We start from the raw sequence: 25,010 nt of genomic DNA on the forward strand, positions 1-25,010 counted from the left end.
TGCCACTGGGCAGAGCCCTCTGGCAGAGAGAGGAATATCAATCAGCTCCGCTGTTGCTGTGCATCTCCCCACCTCCCACAGTTTGTGCCCTCATAATTTAGCCCAGCCTAATTCTTGCTCCCAAGAGAGTCAAGATTGAAAAGCAGGTGAAATGGGAATTTTTTCTTTGTTCTTGGGACCTGTCCACCACCCTGTGTTGAGTTAGTGGCTGGGGATGGTGGCCGGCAGGAGAGCCCTGGGCAGGCTGGTGAGCTGTCACTGCTCCAGACTGCCTATGGGATTTTGGCTTCCATACAGATTTTCTCAGGGTGGTAGGGGGGAGACTGGCTGCTGCTTTGCTTTGCATACATGTCTGAAATCTGAGGCTCATGTATAGAAAACCAGTTGCCTTTGTAGCTGATTGCAGAACGTGTTTTGTCCACCCATTTTAGCATCAGAAAAGACTACTTTGAAGATAATATGGTGGGAACTGGGCAACTCTACACTAGGTTATTGAACGCAAGCAAGGACTTGGAGCAAGGCAGGTGCTACTCCTTCCTTCTGATTTATTTCTGACTGTAAACCCTGCCACCCATCCTTGGAGGTCAAGCAACAGGAAGGAATCTTCTCCACAATATGTAGCCACAAATCATTAAGTAATTTAAATGTATAACTTCAAAAATAAAGCTTTGTTCCAGGCTGTGATGGGGAAACCTCTGGCCTTGGAGGCTGCAGGGCAGGACTGGAGGAGGCTGCCTTTGGGGTTTTCACAGCACTGAGTCACTGCTCTGATCTGCAAAACTTCTGTGTATGTCTGGGCAGGCAGGTAGCCAGCCTACACTGTAAGGATTTGGGTTTGTGGCTCAAGACCTGTTTGGCCAGGATACTGGTCAATGAGTGAAAGAAAGCAGCAGAAGACCTTGCAGGACTTAGAGCGCAGGCAGCGGAAACAGGGACATCTGCTCTGGGGTTAAGGCCATCAGCTCTTTTAAAAGAGAAATCCCCCCAACCCTGCATCCCTACGGTGTGCTTGGGGCAGCAGTGGGTACTGGCATCGCCCCTGCTCCCACCCTTCTCCCATGGCTGGGATTTACCTGGCTGGGGTGGAAGCCATCAACGGGTTCGATCAGCTGCCAGGGCTGGCCTCCCATCTTGCGCCACTCCTCTGCCGCTGCAAGCAAGGTGGGCAGAGGGGTTAGCAGCAGAGAGCACGCAGGCTTCTGCCTGCTGATGGACCACCCTCCCCCTTCCTCAAAGTGCCACCAGTAGTTTTAAGCACAAGACAGCTCTGCATGGAGGTTATGATAATTCATATGAAGTTGTCAGAGTCAATATTGTGTAGGGTCTCCTCTCCTCGGGGCAGCGTTTAAGGCTTTATTGTTAATTTATTATTTTTTTTCTCTGCTATATTTATGCCAGGAAGCGCTTTGAACATAAATGATCATAAAACAACTCACTTTCCCTCCCAACCAAGATGGATGCTGTAGCAAGTAAAGCTGTAAATTATTTAATGCCAATTTAATACTTTTGCATTTCCCATTTTAGCTGCATCTTCAGCAGTGCAAAAAAACAAAGGGATAAAGGAAACGGTGCTTTTTAGAGAGAGATGGTAACACAATATTCACAGGGGCTGGTATTTGCAGAAATAGGCTGTCATTTTCAGTTACTTCTCTTCTGAGCTCTCTTTTTCAACTCCAACAAAATAACCTTTTGAATGACATAAGCATGACATTCAATGCAAATGATGCTGTGCTAGAAGCCTCAGAGCCATTAGGGAAGTAAAAAGCTTTCTCTCTTCAAAAGGGCTGTGGATTGATCAAACATGGGGCTAGTGGATATGGCATTAACAGACTTTAAATTCAATATTTTTCTTTATAATGACACATTAAGAGTTCTTAATAGCATTATGCAGGCATCCTGTCAGGAGGAAAATGTTCTCTGCTCAAGCACCACAGTTCTGACCTAGACTCACTGCTGTTTGTTGGACCCTGACTATTGTGTCCAAAAATGATGTCTGGGTCCCCACACTAACTCTGAAATCACACAAGGGTGATATTCCCACTTTGACTGTTGAAAACTACTTGAGATGCTTTAGTCAATACATAAAGTAACCTGCTTCAAGACCCAGGGCTTGAAGCTTTGCTTCATATTTGCAATATATTGGACAAAACACATATTCATCCTTGATTACACCACAGAGTGCACATATATATGCACAGAGTGAGCTTGCCTAACTCCTTATATATTGTATGTTGAGTGCAAGGCTGTGTGTTGTGCTGTGCTTCATAGAGAGACTGTTGTTTCAGTGCCAGAAATAGCATAGGTGTAAGTCAAATAAGTAAAGTTTACATCAAGTTAGGTGAATTTAGGCTGTTAAACTTGACCTCCAAAAACCCTAGAGCAGTTGAACAAATACCCATCAACTTAGCATGGCCAGAGTTTGTCTTAAAAGTGCCTGTTGCCTTGGCTAGATCAGACTAGAGCTTGCTCCTATGCCTACCAAGAAAAAGCCAAACCAAACAATCTCTATCCCCCTATTTATTGCACTGCCTCTTAAGGGAACCACAAAGTTCTTCAGCCAAAGGCAACATCCAAGCTTGAATGTCCGTCTAAATCTAGAATAAATGCTAGTATACTCAAATTTTACTCCAATAAAGCTGGGAGCTACTGTTTCAGGCCGGCTTGAAATCAGTATACTCATCACAGTGTGTAATCACAGCTAAATATTTGATGCCCAGAGAGTTTGGGGAGGATTTGTGCTTGCATCAGAAAGAGACCACAAAAGTAGGTCAACAGCCTTAGATGACTTTTGAGCACATTCACAAACTGACAGCTTTCCTGATGGGAAGCTCAAATTATTGGCTCTGGGGCTGCAAGAACCTTTGCAAAGTGTCTTTGAGAGCTGATGTTTGTATATGCATGTGTGATTTTGTTTACCTCATTTATTTAACGCAATGTAATCAAGAACAGCAAATTATATTAGATGTTTCTTTTCCTGAAAGCAAATAAATTACCTAAAGTTAGTGATTTAACTTATTAAAGTAATTTGCCTACACAGCAGGTAGTTTGTTCCAAATCCTAATTACTTGTTAAATATTAAGTAGCTGAGGCAAAAGCCACAAGGAGACTTGGGTATTCTGAAACTGTGTTACAATATCAAACATGACTGTGGAGCCCACCTCTCTGAGACAAGGTTTTACACCCAAAGACTCCCTCTCCCATCCTATCATCTTTGCCTCCTCTTCTGTATAGCCTGCAGGGGACCCAGAACCAGCTTCTGAATTGGGTCATGTAGGATAAAAGAAATTTGTGAATTTTTATAGGCTTTCACTGCAAATGAGATTTTTGCAATAATCTTATGTGCTTCAGCAGTTTCGTGCTTCCAAGTACAGCCAGACACTGATGGATAGGGGAGTTCAAGAGGTACACTTTGAAGTATTGCCAGGGTGCTTCTGCTGAGAGGGATGTGGGGACAGGCCCCAACCCTGCAAGGACACCATCAACTCATGCTCACAATAATGAGGAAAAGTTTCTGGTTTCTGTAATTTTTTTTAAGTGACAGTTACAGAAGGAAGTGATTTAAGTAATGAGCTTACCAAATGCCATTTAAGATCACAGAAGGATGAGTTTTGTAAACTCTTCAAGTCACAAGTAGTATGAAAAAGAAGAAGAAAGCACATAAAAGAAGGAAGCTCATGCTGGGAGAGGTGCTTCTACTTTAGAACACAGTGTGTTAAGAGAGGATGGCTGTGTCATTCAGGCAGGAAAACTGACTGAGAAAAATTCTCCTTCCTGAGGCACTGCTCATCCCAGAGGAGGCAAAGTGCTCATTAAGACCACCTGCACAGTTGCAGATATGCCTCCTCCAGCCTAGATGAGCCCCTATAAAAACAATGTTAAAAATAAAACCAAATCTTATGGATAGAGATAGGTTGGAGATTTTTTTTTAAATTATTATTATTATCCATCAGCCTGAGAAGCTGCAATGGGCAAGTAGGAGGCATTTTTAGTAGATGCTCATTTTCCATCCCTGTGGCCTTGCCACCAGCACCCACTGCCACCCAAGTGCAAATGGGCAGTGTGCTGGGGTTGTGGGTGCTGGCAACCAGGAGCAGCAAGGAGTTTGTGGCCCAAAAGCTGCTGATGGGGTCTCATCTCTGCACAGGTCCATGGTTGCCCTAGCCAGGAAAGCAGGGAGATGGCATTAAGGATCTTCCCCTTGAACCCCAGCCCTGCCAGCAGGGTCACCTAAGCTGGCTGGCCATGCTGTCCTTCTCCCAGCACAGAGCTAAAATATGAAGAGAACATTAGCAGCCCAGCACTTCACTAAATGCTTTATGAGAAAGACAGAAAGAAAAGCAACTTACTTTGTCTCAGTGGGAAATCCATATAGAAAATATCAAAGTTGGCAAATTTCTCAGATCTCGCTATTTCTTTCAGGACGTTGGAAAGTTGTAAAGCTCTCTGCAAAAATCAAGCAGTTTAATGATGATTCATTGCTACTCATGCTGTTTTGCATGGATTCAGCTTTTGTCACTGATGCATGGTCAAGAATTTGAGGTGAGATGGGCTTTTTCATCATAACGTAGACTTGAATGAGAACCATCGTTGTAGGTTGCACTGAAGCCTTAGCTGATGTAAGTTCAATACAGCATAAGGTTATATTACTGGACACCTCTTCTAGTAGCATCTCTATTCAGTTTTTCTGGTAGCCCAGTCATTATTATTCCTCTTAAAGAACACTGAAACTTTTCCACAGGCAAAATGTTCTCCTTTCCATTATCCTTCCAGCTCCTGTGCTATGGGTACTAATGCTTATCTATCCAGACCAAATTCTGCTCTTACTTTCAGTGGAGTAAATTACCTCCACTGAGCATCTACCTAACTGATATACCCACTGTGATTTCTACAGCCCTAACAGAGATCAGGATCTCCTAAATATTTAAATTGTGCAGTTTGGATAATAACATAGGCAATTAGTTTCAGACAGGGGCTCAGAAAGAAGATTAATTCATACCCTGCAGACATATGAATTGTTCATGGACAGAAGTTACATGTACTGTATGCTCTGTATTGTTGGTATGAATATATAAGCTGCAATCCTGCAAAGATTTAGGAATGTGCTTAATTGCCTTCTTGGAAGCCAAGAGGGACAGAACATAAAGTGAAACATATGTAAGCCCTAGTGAAATTAAAGCCATATTTTTTGTTTAGTGAATGCAAATGTTAACACAACTATACACAGAGATGACACATTTGATGATATTTGGTTACTGGCTCTTTTACATGCCTGCAAGGGGGTGCTGGGATTAAAACTCAGCTGTACTGTAAGGGAATAAGTGGCTGATATTATGTGACATTCACTTCTGCAGCCAGATTTTTAGGGTGAATTTTAAGACATCTCTGTTCTGTCTGTTCCCATTCCTGTGCTGAGCCTGGATGCTCCTTGGTCACACCATCTGGTGATTAAGCCCACAGAAATGTGACTGGAGAAGATTAGCACAGGGTAAGGCTCTTCCTCTCAGGCCCTGATCCTGCTGCCAGTGAAATCTATGCAGTTGGCTTTTCATACCCACAGCTACTCTATTCAAAAGCCTTTGATTTCTTGTCCGGTTCTCCTTCAAGAACATGAACCTGAATGATTTTGTCTTGGGAAGGCCACATCCCTTGGGACTAAATGTGGACAGCTGAGAGGTTGGAAAGGGAATATACTTATGAATTCCTTAACTTAATCACCGTCTACCAGAGCCTGAGGGGCATTTGAATGGATGGCTATGGATGTTTCTGCATCTTCTCCCCATCTTTGGAAGAAAAAGTGTGCTGACACCTTGCCTTAGAGATAGTAGACTCATCTCAGAGAGAGGGACAAACTCCAAGAGTGTCTGTGTGAGAGGCCAGTCCTCTTGCAGCCTCATTGGGACTTACCTCTGAGGTCAAGTTCCTGAGGGTCTCATTGGGGGTCAGCCAGCCACTGCAGGGGCTCACCTGGGCAGGCATGAGGAGTGGGGTGTTAGCATCAGGCCGAGAGCAAAGGGGGGCTGGTAAGCTACAGCCAGAAACCTTACCTGGAGGCAGTCGAGGAAAGAATAAAGCTGACTGTATGTGACATCCCTGTTGAGCTGCCCTGTGAAGCACAGAGAGAGGGAAATGTCACATGCCTGATGGACAAATGTAACTTCATTTTGCAGGTCGGTACATTCCCCTGCATTAGACCCCTTGGTGGGAAGAGGCACTCCAGGAGCCCCAGTGTCCCCCCAGCTCAGGTTACCCTCCCATTACCAGAGCCTGGGATGCAGCAGAGGTGGTACCTGCATCCCCCCAGCATGCAGAGCCACTTTTCCTTCTCCCACATATCTCTCTGGCCTTTCATGGGTGATTTGTGCCACGTGTGGGGTTAGTCATCACAGCCTGTGCCAATCTTCTGGGTGCATGACTGTTATTTTATCCATTAATATGTGTCTCACCCTCCAAACAAATGCAGGGGTTGCAAAATCGAAGGGAAGATTGGAGGTGACTCTATATACTCTGAGCTTTGCATTTGCCTTGGAGAGGTTAGAGCCATAAAAGGAGGGAATGATTTTGCTGTCATGGAGGGAAGTGGATACGTTTGTGTGGGTGAGCAAATTCAAGCACCAAGTCAAACATCCAGCTGTTCACTGTTCACATAGCACTGTTCATCTAAAATTCACTGTGCTATGCAATAGCCTGGTTTTCTGAGAAAAGTAAGCATTTGCTCAACCTTTTTGCTTCTTTGGTAGCTACAACCAAGATGGAAATTAAATGGCCAGTCAGTTCTCTGAGTTTCTAGTGCATTGATCCCACCAGGCTTCATTATTTTTGAAGTGCTTGAAAGATGAGGTTTTTGTTGTTATTTTGGGAACTGCGAAGCCTTCTCCCAGGTGAACCAGGCTCCTCAGATTGCTTTGCAGCAGCTCCATGACACAGATGTGATTACTCCCTGTCTCACAGCTGCCCATCACCCAGCAGCAGTATCAGATGCTCAAGGAGCAAAAGATGGGGTGCTCCAAGGCATCTCCTGGGTACTGAGAATTTCCCAGACCCATGTAGCCTGAAAGCCCTGGGATGGGCTGTCAGGGGGACCAGGGATTCAGCAGAAAGCCAGACCGACATCTGGTTACATCTGAGTGGGGAAACCTGCTTGCAACCTGTTGGAGGATCTGCCAGAAGTGATCTCTTGCTACAAAACATGTTACTTAGGATCAACTGGGTCCCTCTGAGACAAATCGGCCCCGTGAAAAATTGCCAACTGGTCCCACAGTTAACCTCTCCTGATTTCGCTTGTGCCAAAAAATGCTGCATGTTGTCTCTGATAATTAGATATCCAGTAGAGGAACAGTCCCTGTGATAAACACGGATTCCGGGGAAGAAATGTATTTATGTGATTAAAAAACAATTATCACAGGCTCCCTCTGCCCCAAAATGGACAGGATTTTTCTTTTATTTTTTCTTTTTTTCTGCTTTCACTTGATAGTAGTATAGTGCTTATTACAGAAAAATATAACAAGGTGTCAGGAATATAAATGGAGACCTCAGACTTCATGAGAAGAGACAAGTGCTTCTGAGGGGTAAAATAACCCATAGTAGATGATGCAGAAGCTGTAGGGCCATTGACAGTGATTGCAGAACCCTGGGAAAACCACAGCACAGAGTCTGCTGAAAGATCCAGTTCCCAGCGGTTGCCAAAATCATCTGAAGATGTAATCTACCATTTTAATCATGTGATTTAACTTCACTCTCTCTTTACTAATGCAGACTAAGATGACAACAACTTCCCACACATTCAGGTGCAAAAGTGTGTCCTCTACCCAAATAAAAAAGAAGAATATGCTTATGGTTTAAGATTTGACAGCAGAAGGGCCTGATAGTTCCTTGTGCACACATTTGACTGGAGAGTAATAGACATACTTTAGTTGTTTTGTATTTCTTTGCTACTTGAATCAAACACTTCACCTTCTTTACCCATGGTAGGGTGGATATTGGTGGAATTTGTAGAGAAGGGGTTCTGCAGCCAGCTTCCAAGCTTTCCCTCCCCACAACTTCCCATGTCCTCAGGGAACTGTTTCCACACTGACCACAGACTAACTGTCAGACTAATCAAGGGCATCTCATGTCACTGGGTGTGAATGCAGCCCCCTGAGATGAAGTTCCTCCTTGCTGCTTTGCACAGGATGAAGCCAAGGAGCAAGTGGCCTGTTGATAGCCAGACATAGGGTTTCATGAATGCTCTGAGATGACGGGTTCTCAAAGTTCTGGAAACGCTGCCCCAAAGTACCTTACGGTAACTGTGCTTTGAGGGAACAGTGCAAAACATGCCTGCACATGGTATGAGGTTTCAATCATCATACCTGTAGGTAGGGCAGCAGGTGGCAGGCACCCAGCACTTGTGGGAAATTTATTTCTCTGGCATATAACGTCTTTCACAACCTTCCATCTTAGTCTTCTGTCCCGGCCCAGTCCGTGAGTGGAGATGTTCACCAAACATCCCTCTCCACCTCTTAACAACAACAAGGATGACGTACAAGTAGGTCAACCAGAATTTTGGGCCAAGGCTGAGGCAGAACAGCTTGTTTCAATGTCCACACCACGTATTGAGCCTGGTTTGGAGCTGAGAAGGTCTGGGGACCAGAGAGGATAGAGGTCTGTCCTCCAGCTGCACTGCCCTGCTCTGGGGATGGTAAGCTAGCTCTCCTACTGAAGAGCCAATACCTGTCTCATATTTCTCAGATCTCCTCCATGCTCTCACATGTGCTTAAAATTGTCAATAGATTCATAAATTATTCAGGGAGAGAAGACAAGGTGAGAAGGCAGATAAGCAAGCAGATTCTACTATGTCTCATATTTACCTAGAGGGTGGTATCGGTCATGCAGGTTATCCCAGAGGAAGCGGCCATCTACCAAGCCTGTTAAAATCACGTGACTGCCATTTGGAAGCCGGGAGTCCAGGTACCTCAGAGCTTGCACCACGTTGAAGAACATTTCTTGAGGCGTAGTCATGTGAGCCAGCGTGTCCTGGTACCTGCAGAAGAAGAGGATGCCAACAGGACATTGTGTCAGGTAACACTGTGCCCCCTAAAAGATGCCTGAAACAGCAGGATTTTCTCACTTGCTGTTCTGTTCCTCTGCATTAAGTTAGCTAAATAAAACCATATGAGAAAGATGCTATGTGCTTTAGTCCCTCATGGTTATTGTGAAAATCAGAAGTGATACACAAAGTTCCTTCAGTGTAACCCTTTTCCCTGCTAAAAACAGAGAGATGCATCTCAGGCCTCCTGTTGTGAGTTAAACCTGGTGAGCAGCCAAGAATCTTGCTCGCTTCCTCCTCACCCCAGTGAGTAGGGGGAAGAGGAAAGGCAGAGTAAAAGCAAGAAAACTTGGGGGTCAAGATTAAAAAAAAGAAAACAACTTATTGTTCAATCAATGAAAGAGAAGTAGAAGAGAGAAAGCAAGCAAAAGCAGTGATGCAAAGGCAATTCCTCATCATTTCCCTTGGGGTAGCCTGATGCCCAGCCAGTTCCTGATCAAAAGATGGCTAACCCCCATAAAATCCCCTTCTCTCCTTTCTTATTGCTGAGTATGATGATAGATGGCATGGATTATCCTTTTTTGGTCACTTTGAGTCATCTGCATGGTTGTGTCCGCTCCCAACTTCTTGCATACTCCCAGTTCACTGGGGGAGCAGAGTGAGAAACAGAGAAGGCCCCCATACTGTGCAAACACTGCTCAGCCACAGCTAAAATGAGTGTTTTAGTCACTAGTCTAAATCACAGCCCCACGCAAACTGTTATGAAGAAAATAAACTCCATCCTAACCTAGTCTGCAAATGAGTTAAGTCTTTATTTACAGTGCAGAGAGGCAAATCAGAGACATGAAGCAGACTATGACCGCATTGGCTTCCTGTGGTGTTAAAAATCCATTTTAAAAAAACTCTGGCAATCCTGTTGACTCGCTCTTTGCAGCTGTTGCAGAGCATCTGAAGCCACTGGATATAAACCCAGGAACTTGCCTAGCTATAATCCTTTAAAGTCCATTCTGCTTTTGGTGATTGCAAAAGCCACTGCGTATGGTGTACTTATCTAATTCCAGTCTGTGACTGACATATGACTTAGAGAATGCCTACTGGAAGTTTCAGCAGGCAAAGGATCCATTACTCTAAGGTTATATAGAATGCTGCTGCACCTGGTTAAAAGCCTCTGTGGTTCTGCTCTGAACAGGGGGAATCAGTGCTGCACCCCTCTATGACTTCAGGGTGTGGGACGTCCTACAGGTGGGTGAAAGGAGGGCTTCTTTCCCTGAAGGTTGCTGTGCATAGCTTACATTCAGAATGGTCTTTGATTATGCCAGATAGAAATATCTAAGCTAGCTTTGTCTCTCATGTGTAGTACATCTCCTACTGCAGGAGGGTAGGAGAGTACTGAGGGGTCTGGACAAACATGAGAGACTGGTGTGAGGAGGAGGTTGGAGCAAGAAGGTATTTAAGATAAAATAGTCCTCAGAAACGTTCAATAGCTGTGTCAGTGTCTCACATGGAGTGAATGTCCATGTTTGGTAGCTCACTGGCAGGCCTGAACTTCTTCAAGCCAGAGTCCCAGGCTCAGGTTTGTGCTTCCCATCTTGTATTTAGTTGTAAATGCCATAGGGAGGTAAAAAATAAAATCCTGAAGTTGAAATAAATTTCAACTCATATAAGAAAAACAAACAAGCAAAACCACCCCAGGCTGCCTAGAGAACACTAGTTATGTTATTAAAATGACCACTTTATTACAGAAAAGGTGTTTCCTCTGCTCTCCCACTGAGAGCTATTGCCACTCTCTCATGGTGCGTGTGTCCATAACGGGCTCTGGGCAAGTGGCTGAACACTGCCCCGAGGAGGCTGTTCCAGCTCAGCAAGAGAGGATCCATGGGTTTCTGGCACAGAGGAGACCCCAGCTCTGGCAACACCTGGGAGGCAGAGCAGGATCAACTCTAGGGAAAAGCCTCCTGTCTGGGAGGCTTATGTTCCATAAGCAAAGAAACAGTGGGGTGGAAAGGACACTGTTGTGTGCCTCTGCAAACCCCAGGAAGCTTTAGGGTGGCCTGGGCCTCTTGGCGGCACATGGAGCAGAGGATACAAATCCATAAGTTGCCTTTTTTGAATTGGGAAAGACAATAAAGACATACATTTGCTCTTATAAGAGTCCCCATAGTTGGGATTTGGAGCACATCAAGGTGATCATGCATTTTGGCAAGAAGATCTACTGACAGTTTTGGTCTTGGCCTTGATGGTGCAGCTCAGTTGGACCAAGGCTTTCAGACAGAAAGCCTCACCCTTCACTGAGGAGCTGATCTTGTTGCTCAAGAAGAAAGACAGGGTATGTCCTTCCAAGTAGTGCATAAGGTTGCACCAACTTCCATCCTTATTGCTTTAGCAGTTCCCATATTTTCTGCTCATGGGCTTGTAGGGAGGCAATCAACTGAGCAGCTAGGAGGCTCCATCCAGGATCTTTCCCTGAAATAGTCCTTTAATCTCTTTCACAGTGTCTCAGAGAAGGGCAAACTTGATACTTACAGTGCTGCATGAGCTGCCGGGTAGAATTTCTTGCCACTGAACATAATAGAAGGAGGAACAGCCAAAATCCTTGTTTTTCTGTCCTGAGGTATTAAAAATGTTTGTGTTTGGGGGATGAAGTGTGTGTGTGTGCTGGGTGCCATGTGGGAGAACTGCATTCCCTAGCAAGGATTTGGGACTCTTCAGTTCTCTGCATTTGCACACAAAATAACAGATGAGTTCCCTGGGCCCAGAGATTTATCTTAATGCAGTATGTGCTGTTGAAGCATTTGAGGCTTTCTGGTTAGGGAGAACTGAAAAACAGCATTAAGATTCAGGCTTGTCCTTGTGACAGCCACCCAAGTAAGGTACTTTTGAGATAAGACTGTGGTTTTGCCCTTAAATTACTTCATTTCGCCTACAGGTGTTGCAGCACTTGATTTCAAAATATTGCTCGGATGCAAAGCCTCTACTGCAAGTAAACATGTCAGTGTGAGCCAAAATTAATATGACATTCATAACTCCAGTTTCTTTTGTCATTCTCTGCTGAAGTCATGCAGATATTTCAGAGCACTTCTCCACATTTCCTCTCTGTGCCAGGCTATGAAATTAAAACTGACCGAGAAACAAGCCATCCTGTAGGCGTGTACATTTTGGGCTCTGCCATGAGGACTTCAAGGTGCCTGGGTGAGCATGGGGGGACACTGTGGTATCCTCACATGGTCCCCCTGAGAGGCAGCAGCCAGTGATAGCTTCTGCCCACCTGAGACCTCTGGAAGCTGATGCTGGCCGAGGCTTGTTGTGTCAGAGCATAACAAGTTGATGCCAATTTTGGGATTCTTGCTGCAATGGATCTGGGTATTTTAAGAAGTGTGCCCTGTTCTCCTGCAATACACAAATACATAGTAATATCCTTGGATGTGCACAAAGCTCCTAGATGTCCTAAGACCACAGGCACCTTAGCTGTGCACACGTATAGTACAGAGGGACCAGACAGCCTTGTGCAATCTGTGTAAAGATTTCCACCTCTCCTCTGTCACAGAAACCTCCTCCAGTCCCTTATAACAGGGACTGACATAGTCCAAAGACAGCTCGCTACCCTCCTTCTGCACAAGCTTTGTGGGCCTGGCCTCCCCATGACCCCAACACAAATAAACATCCCCCCTAGCCAGTGTTTCAGCCACTTGTCTGCTTTCCAGCCACAAGCTCTTCAATGCCCAGGGTTCAGGCCAGTGGCACATGGGGCCAGCTGGTGAGTGAGCACACCCCATACACATGCTCACACGAGCCACATGTACCTACACACAGAGCTGGATCTGCAGGGCAGGGGGTCAGGTCCAGCTCACTGCAGAGGGGTTCCCAGACAAGAAGGCTAGGGGTGCTATATGCTCTCATCATATTTTTGGAGCTGGAGGGATGCAGCAGCACTTTCGTGATGGTAGCTTTATAATAAGGGAGTGTTATGCTCTCTCTGGTGCAGTCCTGTACAAGTTCCCTAATGGGTGGCTGCCTTCCCACCTTGCTTTGCTGCTGTTACCTTTCTGTTTGCTGCAGATGCCATAACTGCAGAGCTGGAAAGGAGAGGCTGGAGAAATGGTGCCTTATGCCAAACGCAACTAATGCCTGCAATAACTGTGCAGCATTTGAGGCTACTGGTGCTCATTATTTTCTTGTCTGAATTTTTTTGTTCCAGGTCTGTGTCCCACATTTACAACTCAGTGGGCTGAGAGATACCATTGCCATCTGTCTTTATTTTTCTAACCCCCCTGTTTGGACACCACAGTGTGGAGACTACTGGGAACATGTAACACAGGCTGCCAATTTCATTATCTTTCTCCTCTGCAAACATCCGTATTATTCCTTGCCCTGCTCTTTGCATGGGATGAAATACTGGCATTTTAACAATGCTTTGGCTTGGAGCTGTGTCTCCGGTGTGCTCAGCACACTGCTCTCTTTTGAAGGTAAAATACAAGGATAAGGCCAGAAAGGCTCTATTACTGCAGTTTAAAGCTGTCCTTGAAGGGGTTTTTATTTGTCAAGCCCTGGGTCTGAAGTCAAGCCCGTCGGACGCTCCACATCCTGCATCATCTCTGTGGGTACATCAGAGGAAGGGCAGCTACACGCAGTGACCAGAGGCTGAAAAAAATCTCCCTCTGCTGTACGTCCCACTTGATGGAAACAGCGTGTTGCTACAGAAGCTGCAACATCTTTCCTTGCTGGAGTCACAGGGATCACTAAAGCCTGATAGCCTTTTTTGATGCTGCAAATGTTTTGGAAGAAAACAGACAGTAGAGAGAATTTGAGCAGACAAAATTGTTTCTGCCAGGTAATGGACACTGGGATAAAAGACAGAAGAGTTTCAAGCAATAAATACTGTTTTGGAACATATAAATGGGTGAGATAAGGCCAAAAAGGTTTAAATTTGTGGAAAATTTCTTTTTACTTTCAGCAAGAATAGAAACCAGTGTTAGAGACAGGGGAAGTTAAAGGAATAACCTGCAGAATGTGAAATGGAACAAAGGAAAAAGAGGTGCTCTTAGCAGAGCCAGTGAAACAAAAGAATTTATGTACACAACAGAGCCTGGGTTAAGCCTGGGGGAAGACACCTAGAAAATCTCTGTGGCAGGAGCCACAGACTTCAGCCAAGGCTGTATTTGTGGGGTGGGAGATAGGGGTGGTGGTAATGATACCTCCATAAGCTTCTCAATAAACAGATGCCCAGGCGAGTCTTGTGAGCAAGTAGCAGGTGGTTTGTGACTGCTTTTTGCACTCAGTCACAGGGAGGCTTCACTTTTGAGGATTTGTGCATCCTTCCCATAAGGGGAGGATGGTGCCAAGTCTAGATTTGGCAGCTCCAGACAGGGGTGCAGACAGAGAACCAGCACCAGAGGGAGATGCCAAGGGTAAAGGTTTCATGGGAGCTTATTTATGCCTGCTGCCTGCACAAGGCCAGGCAGACAGTGGCACCAGGGAAGGACCTAAAAAAGTGGCCCCTGTGGTCCCACTTCTGCCCCAGCTGAGGGCTCTCAGGAGCTGCAGTGGCATCCCTGTCTAGAGCAGAACACCTGCCATACAAAGTTCCAACCCAAGCACTCTCTGTTCAGGAGTTTCAGGGTACCAAAGTCAGTACCTTCTAATGGAAAAATCTGACTGACTGTAGAATTACTCCAGCTTCATTATACGACCTGCAGATGAGACTTTTCAAAAGCTTCAGAAGAGGACTTAGCTGAGCATGGAGTGTTTTGAAAGTCTCAGCATAAGTCAACTTCATTTCTTCCGCTTAAAGAAGACCTGAAGAGTCATCACAGTGAAAATAATGTTACACTAATAGTAGCTCTTAAACTGCTTGTAAAACCAAAACTGTGGTATGGGTGTTCTGTGCACTAGCCTGGCTGTAAGGTGTTTTCTTGCCTTCCCACTGCTGGGAGGAAGTGAAGCATCCAACTAGTGACCTCTTGGCATCCCTGCAAGCACTGCTAATGCTAATACCAGAACTATTAGTTTTGAAAGCTTCAGTTCATTGTCCTGCTGAGCCTTATGACGTGAGTAAAGCCAGAAGGACAAAACACCTTGTCAGGAGAGCACAGCAAAGACTGCAGGCAGTGTGCAGCAAAGGAAGGGTGAAAATAGACCTCGACAGGGGACTACATTGTCAATCTTCAGAAAAGGTAAACCAGTCACATGCTTCCTCCTGACAAAAGGTGACACACTGGGTAAGTCGGATATACAAGCTTTTAAACTCTTTTTTTCCACCTGTCCTGTTGTTGTTAGACTTAGCCTTCCAAGCTAGAAATACTCGGCTTTAGATGTGTCATTGGTCACTTTACCACTGGTTTGTGAAAGAAAGAAAGACAGACAAGCTCTGAATGAAGACTGGTAGGTAGCTATGTCAAATACAAGTAAGGCAACAACCATTTTCTTCAGCAGAAAAATAAGAATGAAGCACAGACCAATAGCAAAGAAAAATGTCATCACAGGGAAGTGCAAAGCAATGAGACATAAAAGTCCAAGCAGCCAGCAATACTCTAAAGAGGTAAAATTTATGATACTCTTATTCAGTTTACACCTTACCCATTGCAGACATCATTCCCAATCGTAGCGTAGATAACTATGGCTGGATTGTCCAACAGCTGATTTCTGGCCAAGCTAAAAGATAAATATGCAGCTATATTAATTGGCAAATATGTTCTCAGTGTCTGAATCACACATCATGTTTGTATGAGATCACATCTGGAAGCAGCCTCATTAGATTTGTTCAATACTGACATGACAATGCTACTAGGTTTGGGAGAGAGGGGATTTTTCTGCTTGTTTGGTTTTATTTGTGTTTTGTTGTTGTTGGGTTGTGTTTTTTTTTTCCCCACTATAGTTTTGCATTTTAGCAAAGTCTCTCAAATATAGTGATTTTTTTCACTTCTTCCTTTTGCCTCTTGCAAACTTTTCTTTTTCACTGATATTCATGCTGGCTTTCTGTCTTCTTTGCACTATTCAAAAGCCAAAGCAAGTAGTTTGATTTCAGGTGAAGACAATCAAGATGGGAAGTTTTAATCAGAGATGGGAGAGGAAGACTATGTTTGACTGACAACTAAGTTTGTATGTAGGATTGGGCTCAAGATTAAATCAAGATGTGGCTTGAAGTTCAGTGCTAGGACTTATTACTACTTTTTCTGGAGGAGAGAACAATAAATCTGTCAGGATGTGAACTATATCAGCATCAAGCAAAGGAAATCAAACCCAGCTGCCCCATGGCTCATCCAAATTCATCTGAAAAGGAGAGTTGCTGCCTCTCACTACACAGTTGCTGCTCAGCCACATCCATACCTAGATTACACAGTGGACTTGCCCACGTTTATCTACATTTCTACCAATCATGAGTAGCACAGCTAGGGGGACACAAAGCACAGATTTAGGGAAAGGTTTAGTCTCTTCCTTAAAGTCACTGGAAATGCTTTGTTAGCTTAAATGGGCCTAGAAACACTTTAAAGAAGTTATTATTCTTTTGATGAATGTTCACACCAGAGAAGAAACTTCCAGCACTTCAGAACACAGCAGCCAAGGGAAGCTGTGCTTGTTAGGGAGCTTGTGGATAATGTATTCCTTACAGTGCTTTGCTTTTTTTGTTTCAAAGAACTGGGACTCCAGCAACATTTCTGTACTGCCAGTCAGCATTTGAATCCCATTAAACACTCACCTTTTTATTAAATAGAGGAGGTTTCCTGAAGAACCACCTGATCACACGTGGTGGGAATAAGAGAAATAGTACAACATCATTATAGTGACAAACAAAATGAAGTGCAAAACCCAACCTCATATTTCCAAGAATGTAGAAGCACTAAAATAAAAATGGAACAAAAACTCATCTCAATAAACTTTTTGGGTGCTGTCATTGGGATTAGCTGTATCCAGGGACCTGCTGCTCTTACCTGTCCCACACTTCAAACTGTGGAAAACAAAATACTTTAAAGTGCTGGGTTGTTTGGATCTGGCTTTTAATCCAGATCTGGCAGCTTCTTTCCATCTGTTGAACATAGTAGTCTCTTGTAAACCAGCCAACCTGACTTGTCAACAGCTGATCTACTTTTAACTTTCCCTATAAATTGCAAAGGGAACTTTTCTCACTCTTCTGAGAGAGCAAGCGTCTCACAGCTATACCACATTGGGACTGATTCAGGTCCTAAACACAGGCACCAAGTGCCATTTTTGACATCCCAGAGTACCCAAGACACCTGCAGCAGTGCTGGCAGATAAAACATGGGATGCCTGAGAGATTGTGCACTTCTGGAGAGGCAGCTGGAGGTGGGAAAGATACTATAAAGCATCTTAAATAGCACTACACACTGATGTTTGGGTGTCTGCATTGCTTTCCCCGTAAGTGTCAGACTTATGAAAGATAGTACTAGGCCAGCTGCACCCCTCCTGACAAGCTCTGCATTTCCATGGCAATGCACCCCAAATGGCTGGATGCAAATCTTTCCTCCTGCAAAGCTACACCTAAGCATCTGTGAGCATCTATAATCTTTCATTTATGTCTTGAATGACAAAAGCATTCCCAATTAGGGAAGCTTTTATGTATAAAGCTTACTAGCAGGTCTTGAAAGGTTACGCATATACATCCCAAGTGCCTATAGCACACAAATACAGCTCCATCACCTGCAGTGCATGAGTGATAGAAAACAAGGAGCCAAAAAAGGCTTTATGCCTTGTTCAAGGTAAGACTAGGACTGTGATTGCAAAAAGCTCATCTCACAGCAAAGCACAGAAACATAATCTTCAGAGGAGCAGGACCTGCAGGTTGTATTTGCTTTTATTTGACAGTATTTTCACTCCTCTTTTCCCACTCCCTGTCCTCTTGCTCCCTCTGTTCTTTGCTCAGCTCTTCCCTGGACTGTCTCTTCTCCTCTTCTCTGCATTGTGCCTCTGAAGCTTGCTTTGCAGAGCAAATCCTGTCCTCCCCGCAGCTCTTGGGGGAAAACTTGTGGACAGAACATCATTAAATCCCTGCTGGACTGGTATGGGGGAAAGATCTAAGAGATAAACCCCTAAGGTAGCAATAATACACTTCATATTTTAATAGTGGTGCCTTTGTTATTATCACTCACAGTGATGCCAACTGCATATATCAAGGAATCCTTTATGTTTAAAATAATCCAGTTCTTCCAAGACAAAAATGAATATATCTTCCTGCTGCTTCTCTCCTGAGGATTGCTGGTCCATTCAAAATCCAGCCCTTCTGTTGAGAAGCTCTTTTCAGCAGAACAAGAACCTTACAAAATCCTTAGAAAATATGGCTTGGAACATACCTACCACCAGGTGATTTTTTGTGTGTGTTTCAATAATTTCTGTTTTTTCATCTAGAGTGAAATGCCTCTCTGTTAAGCCATTCTGCCACTTGGCTCCCCAGTCTGCGGCTGCAGTTCCAGCACAAATAATCTACTCTAGAAATTAAAAATGTATTTACAAAAAGAAAGAAGCTATTATTGGGTATGTATTACTTCTACAAGCATAGATAGTTATAAGCAGCTCTGTGGAAAGCATTAACATAGCACAAATCAAGTAAAAACATGAAAAAAAATGAAGGATTTTTTTTAGAGAACTGTTTTCATGGGTAAATTGAGCCATCAAGGGAGTGTTTGTGGCATAGGATGCAATCTGTGATGAAAACATTCAAGAGAGGAGGTAGAACAGTTACCCTTGCACTCTCGAATGTCCGCACAGCTGTTCCTGGATCTCTTCTGCCTCCCTTTCTGTTGCTTTCTTGTGGGTTTTTTTAGTTTTGGTTGACAAGCCAGGGTTGAGTTTGCTTCCACTTTTGAGCAACCCCAAATTTTATAAACCTTGGAATAGTTGAGCTGCACTCCTTGGTTTTCTTGCACTAGACCTTGTGTGGCTGACAAGGAGCAGCACTAACATGCAGAGAAAATGCCTGTGTTCATATAGTACCAAAAGTGCTGTGTGACTGAGAAAGGCTTATTGCCTTTTAATCTTTTGCTCCCTTATGCTGTAAAAGCAACTGGAAATGTAACAGAGCAAATAAAAAAGCCTCTGATTTTCCCCAAATGAACTCCAGGTGTTCTAGAGATTCCAAGAAAGATTAAATAAAAAAAAATATTACTTCTTAACTGCTTTTGATATCTGATGCTTGATGGTCCAGTGAGCCACAGCATGTGCTAACAAGGCCTAATTTTTCTGATCATAGGCAAGAATCCCAAAGAGACAGATCAGACTACACATCACAGAATCACAAATGGCAAAGGAATACACAATACTAGTATTTTGAAATAGTGTACATTATCTCATGCAAAACATGAATGACAATCACAAGGTTGTTCTGTAATTATCTAGGAATTCTGAGGGCATTCACTTTCCCTATGTTTAACTAACAATTTTTTGGGATATATTAGCAACTGATTTTACTATCAGGATGCTTCAATTAAAACACAGGGTCTTCAGCAAGTGTTGGATGACATTTAGAAGAGATTTCTACCTTTACACCTGAGCTTTCATGTCTGGTTCTCACAAATGAGAATCCCACTCACCCAGCCAAAAGAACAGAAATAGTACACAGCCTCCAAACCTGTGGGAAGCTGCTGGAAGGCAAGACATCAAACTCATATGGAAAATAATTAACCAATTGAAATTCTCTGTAGAAAACTGTTCAGCAAGCCACTTCAGTGGAAAACATTGATTTGGACTGTGAGCTGCTTGTTGTACAACTACAAGCTGAAAACAGTAATGATGGCAAAGAACAGATTTATTACAAATTATTATTAACCTCTATCTCATATACCATGCCTCTTGTTTGGTGCCCCATTAGCAAAGGTGGTAATCCAATATGAAGGTCATCAGTTCTGACGTGGATATATTGATGGGCCAAGGGAAACATACACAGAGAGCTGAGGGACACCCTTCCTGACCCTGGCTGCTCACCCTACCCCAGCCAGCCATAGAAGAAGGAAGGGTCCACCAGGAAGGGCAGAAATGCTGCCAGCATGGACGTTGGGAAGGCTTTCCTCCAGGGTGAAAAGAGGTATGTCCCAAGAAGGACAATGGGGGAAAGTTCCTCCATGCTGAACTTCTTCTCATTGCATATATATGGAGCTGCCAAGCACCATTTTCAGAAGAAGGTTAAGTTGTCCCAAGTGGGTCTAGGTCAGGTTGGTGGCCAGCTTTTTGCTTTACTGATGCTGGGAGTGGCCATTTAAATCCTCCCATTTGGGGAAAATATTACACCAAATGAGGCAATAGAATTGAACTGTTACAATGAAGTGTCAGTGTGATGATTAAGGGAAGATACCAAGGGAAGATATCCAGGGATTTTTTCTACCACTTGTAGTTTTTCCCCTCATTAAATTCCCTTCCCAATTTTCTTCAGTCCTGTGCCCTGGCACAGGCTCACCTCCTTTTATATTCTGCAGGTGTCTGTACTGTAAGTGCAAAGGAGATAATGTGGAGAGGAAAATGAAATTATGCATATAGTGAGAGATTTATTTATTTTTTTTAAGTCTGTGAGGGAATTGGGAAAAGGGAAGAGCAGAAAGTACAAACCCCATTAATGTAAAGAGAGCAGAAAAAGGAAATAGGGTGTCAGGTACTGAGATGAACCTTTTTTTCATTCTCTCACCAGAAAGCTCATCTGGGACACTGCAACAATGAGAGCCATTAACTTTAGTGCCCTGCAACAGCCAGATGAGAAAGCCAGAAGCACCCAATCCATGACACCAAACACTTGTGCAGAAGACCCAAAGTCTCAGAAACATGACGTGTGCCACAGGTAGGAGGAAGGCTTATGAGAGACCTTGCCAGTGGCGTAAGTGGTGCCACCAGAAGGCAATTTTTTAGGTGAAAATGCCTACCAGAGCCTGGCAGTGATCCTTGTATCACACTAACCTTCTAGGCATCCTCTTCTACCCAGTAAGATCTATGGCTGTTGGAGCTGGGGGACTGGGGCAGACCCTTTCTGATCCCAAATCTGGCAGGAAATTCCAAGCATTTAACAAGTTTCTAAGTAGCACTAAGGCCAGCAGTGCTCCTCATGCATGGCCAGCACAACTCATCTAGCAGAGAGGAAAAGAAAAGCGTACAAAGCCAAATTATCTACCCGAGGAAAATAAATTTTCCCAAGCTTCTGCAGCCAGCTTTCTGAAGCATGAAAATTAATTAAATATAATAGAAACACAAAGTGATAATCAGAGAATAATCAAGTATATTTTAAACCTGCTGTTACAGATATCATCTAATCCAACACACAAAAGCTGACATCACAAACCTTAATTTCCTATGGAGATTTACTGTCAACTCTTCATAAAACCCCTCTGACAAATTGAATCAAACTCTGTCTTGAAATAGCTCAGGTTTTCTTTTTTGCTCGCATTCCTCAATTTTGAGGGCTATTCTAGGTTTTCAGTCCTTGACAGTAACTTTTTTTTCTTCATTCCCCTGCAAACAGAAGTAGGGATACTGAAAAGCCATGTTCTTGTACCAGAACTATCCTTCAGTTTAAACCATGCTTCCCACTCTGTGGTGTTAATGCCTCAAAAGGATCCAAAACCGCAATCCCTTTTCATTTTTGGTTTGCTCAATTGCCAAGGTGTCTTAATATCCCTTCACAAACCTCTAGGGCCCTAATCTTCCCCAAAGCCCTTCTCTGTATCTGTTTCCACCAAAGTCAGTCCTCCTTAGGCAAAGGGGATAAAATCCTGAGGTCTCATCACTGGCTTATGTGAGGAAGGACTTCCTCCCCGTCTGTAAATAAAACGGTGTGCATGATGCTTCTTGCAACCTTCTTAGCCTCTTTCCAGCTTTTCCATGCATTCCCAGCAGTTTCTTGAAATTCCCCTTTGCACTCCAGTGTCTCTCTCTCTCCACCACCGCTGGCCGATGAGCCACTAGCTTACAGACAAGAATCTCATCATTAGCTCTGGCATTCATGTCTCATACAATTGTGTTTACTGCAATTGCTGTCACTGCTGTTCCCAAGCTCATCTAAATTATGCCTGTGTAAGGATGTGGCCCACTCCAGGATGGTTAATACGTCGCTGTTTTGCATCATTCACAGGTGCTGTCAAACATGTGCTGGCTCTAATGTCACCACTCCAAACGTTAAGCAGCTCAGGCTTCAGGAGAAATGCATGAGGAACACAGCTCCCCTCTCAAACGCACTGTTCTGCCCTGCTTGGCTGCTTCTCTATGCACCTCTTTTTTCTTGCATTAATCTTCCTCTTCTTTACTGTACATAAGCATTGTCCACAAGATATGATGCAAGACATTTTACTTAATTATACATAGATTAGGTCTGCTGCATATACATGTGCTATCACATGATGTTGTTTCATAGAATTAAGATGTTAAGTCAGCCTCACCAAATCAATCAATCAATCAATCCATTAAAATCAGCAGTGTTAAGCTTTGCTCCAATTTTCATACACCTGTGTGTCCTTGATTACTCCTTTAAAATCTGTTCTAAGAGCATGTTAAGATGCCTGCACCATTGACCTCCCCAGTTTTGCAAGAGAAATAATGTTTGCTGGTGTCCAGCTCCAAAGGATTTTGTAGGACATCATGGACACATTTGCTATAAGACTGGCAACTGTTTTTTACCTCCTCTGCCTGCTGGTGTGGCAACCCTGTGAGCCCCCTGTGCTACTGAGGGATGCTCCCCCTGGGATCCCCCACAGGAGTAAAGAGCAGGGATGTGCAAGCAAGCAAGGACCATTCCACAGCCTCCAGAAGAGATGAGGGATAGACCTTTTAGCTCCATCACTACCAGCAACATCCCTATAAATCTCCACTTTTGGCCATGGCCAAAAAAATACCTCCTAGAGTTACAGTCAGGTACACTGTTTTTTTTGTCCAATGGCAATTCTTAGTCAACTTGTGGAGAAAAATTACTAGGCATACACGCCTCCCTACTCAGAGCCAGAAGAAAATATACTGAATTAAATAAGCTCTGTTCTCTATTTTTTTTCCATAAGAAATGCAGGCAATTAGGGAGGGTTTTCTTCTTGTTTCTGAAAGATGTTCTGTAATGCATCATCAAGTATCAGGCTAGCATGGTTTAAAAAAAAAAAAAAAAAAAGAAAAGAAAAGAAGAAAAAACTTAACATACCATTTTGAGAAATGTTCTGCAAGTCTCTGTGATTACAGCGATTTCTCCTGCGTAAACGTAGATACAGAGAGTCTGTCCAGCCTCTGGAATAAATTGAGGAAATTCAAGCTGCTGATAGAAACACAGCTGATATTAAAAATGAAGTATGTTCTCATCCCTGAACAACTTGGTTCCCAGGTTATGCATGCACTCAAATTTCCCCATCTCTCTTTCTTGTGGTCATAAATCTTTTTCATCTGAAACAGGCTGGCCTAAAATGGAAGCCAAGATATCCTCTCAGAAACTATAAATTGATGGAGAGTTTATTTGAAATTGTTCCATCCAAATGCTTTTATCCTGGTCTTTCAGATAAGGTATTTAAAAACCTTTTTGTTATACATCATTTACTAAAACAATCTTGTTGATTGCTCACTAATTGACTTTTAAATTGGTTGTTATGGTACACTAAATAAAAGAGAAGAAATATTGGCAGGGCATTCATTTCCCAGTGCCATAAATCTTGGGTGGATTGATCTGAAAACAGGTTTTGCTTGATTGTGATCAGTTTTCTCCTTTACTTTGCACAGTGGAGAAAAATGGAAATGCAAATGAAAGGCTAACAGCCCAAAGGAAAGCTGATCAGAAGACCATGCTCCCAATCATGACTACCTGGTCATATGTACTGGGGCTGCAGGTTTTGTGTTTGAACTTAGACACCAAAGGAGTCAGATAGCTTAAACACCATGGCTTAAGAATTGCAACCTTAGACCAACTCAGAGAAACAGAAGACAATGATAAGTTTTGAAACCAGCAATAAAAAGCAACTATCTACATAGAAGCCCATGATAACATCAAGAAGTCAACATGCAATGAGCTACACAAGGAATGCCCAAGCTCTCTGGTTCTCAGTCTAGCAGGAGGGTGGACAAGGAAAAGCAAACAGACCTTCTTGGTCAGAAGACATTAGTTAAATCACAGCATCCATGTTCATCCATCAGCAGATGGGAAGAATGGGCATGGACCACATCAGTTTGTGTGTCTATTGCTGCAGGCTGGGAGTAAACAGCTGCCTCCCACTGCACATTGCCTACCTGCCTTCACCACATGTAGCCATTGTGGCATGGGATTTTGAGCTGCCCTTTTTTTTTTTTTTTTCTCCTTCCAGACATGGAAGAGATTAAAAAAAGAGATTAAAAACTAAACACTGAACCAAGGCAGCTTCAAGGTCAATATTAAGCCTTGGTCACTAGTGAACTTCACATTCTTGCAGCCCAGATAAATACTGTGTATGGAGTAACTGGACATGCTGCTGACTCTGAAAGAAGAGGCTGCATAGATCTTCTCTGTCAGCTTGTCATGTAGTATAATACCTTAAAACACACACTGTGTGAGTATAGTTGAGGCTGGGAGCCTGGTTTTTGCACAGGGAGAAAAAAGAAAGCAAGAAGTACAAGTGTAAAGTGCTTCAGATATTTTTCCTGGAAAAGAATATATTCTGCCAGCTCTTTCAATCTGTTGGTAGAGAATGTCTTTAGGCTTAACTCATGCTTGGTTTGGCATTCCACTGTATTCATGACCTATCTTAGACAGATAAAATAAAAACGATCTGAAACTCAGGCCACACCCAGGCACTGCTGATGATTGTATCCTTCAGTTCTAGCAGGAGTCAGGGGCCTCTTAAGGCTGGCCAGAAAGATGACTAACAAAGCTATTTTAATAACTAGATATGCAGGTATTTAAAGGTGTTTTCTTTGTGTTTGGACTTTGCCTTCCATTCTGGAAGAGACTTCTTGTTTTCCATCTCTCCCTGTGTCTTTTTCCCCATCCACATGAGCCAATATAACACAGTAAATTGTGTCACAGGTGTTTCCAAATTCTTCTGCCACTTCCCTCTGAATGTAA

At 43.5% G+C, this 25,010-nt stretch overlaps 1 protein-coding gene across 1 annotated transcript in view; it reads right to left on the reverse strand.

Annotated features, from left to right (window-relative positions):
• The window catches only part of AOAH (acyloxyacyl hydrolase (neutrophil)), an 80,073-nt gene that overhangs the window by 5,675 nt on the left and 49,388 nt on the right, over window positions 1–25,010 (reverse strand). The window contains exons 14-21 of the mRNA XM_010002151.1: window positions 23,130–23,212; window positions 16,716–16,752; window positions 15,596–15,670; window positions 8,844–9,016; window positions 6,045–6,103; window positions 5,905–5,964; window positions 4,347–4,443; window positions 1,074–1,150 (exon numbers count right to left, since the gene is read on the reverse strand). Of these exons, the coding sequence (XP_010000453.1) occupies window positions 1,074–1,150; window positions 4,347–4,443; window positions 5,905–5,964; window positions 6,045–6,103; window positions 8,844–9,016; window positions 15,596–15,670; window positions 16,716–16,752; window positions 23,130–23,212 (661 nt within the window). The remainder of the gene's footprint in view (window positions 1–1,073; window positions 1,151–4,346; window positions 4,444–5,904; window positions 5,965–6,044; window positions 6,104–8,843; window positions 9,017–15,595; window positions 15,671–16,715; window positions 16,753–23,129; window positions 23,213–25,010) is intronic.

Source organism: Chaetura pelagica, unplaced genomic scaffold (assembly GCF_000747805.2).
Source record: "Chaetura pelagica isolate M959 unplaced genomic scaffold, ChaPel_1.0 scaffold417, whole genome shotgun sequence".
In the NCBI taxonomy this organism is placed as follows: domain Eukaryota; kingdom Metazoa; phylum Chordata; class Aves; order Apodiformes; family Apodidae; genus Chaetura; species Chaetura pelagica.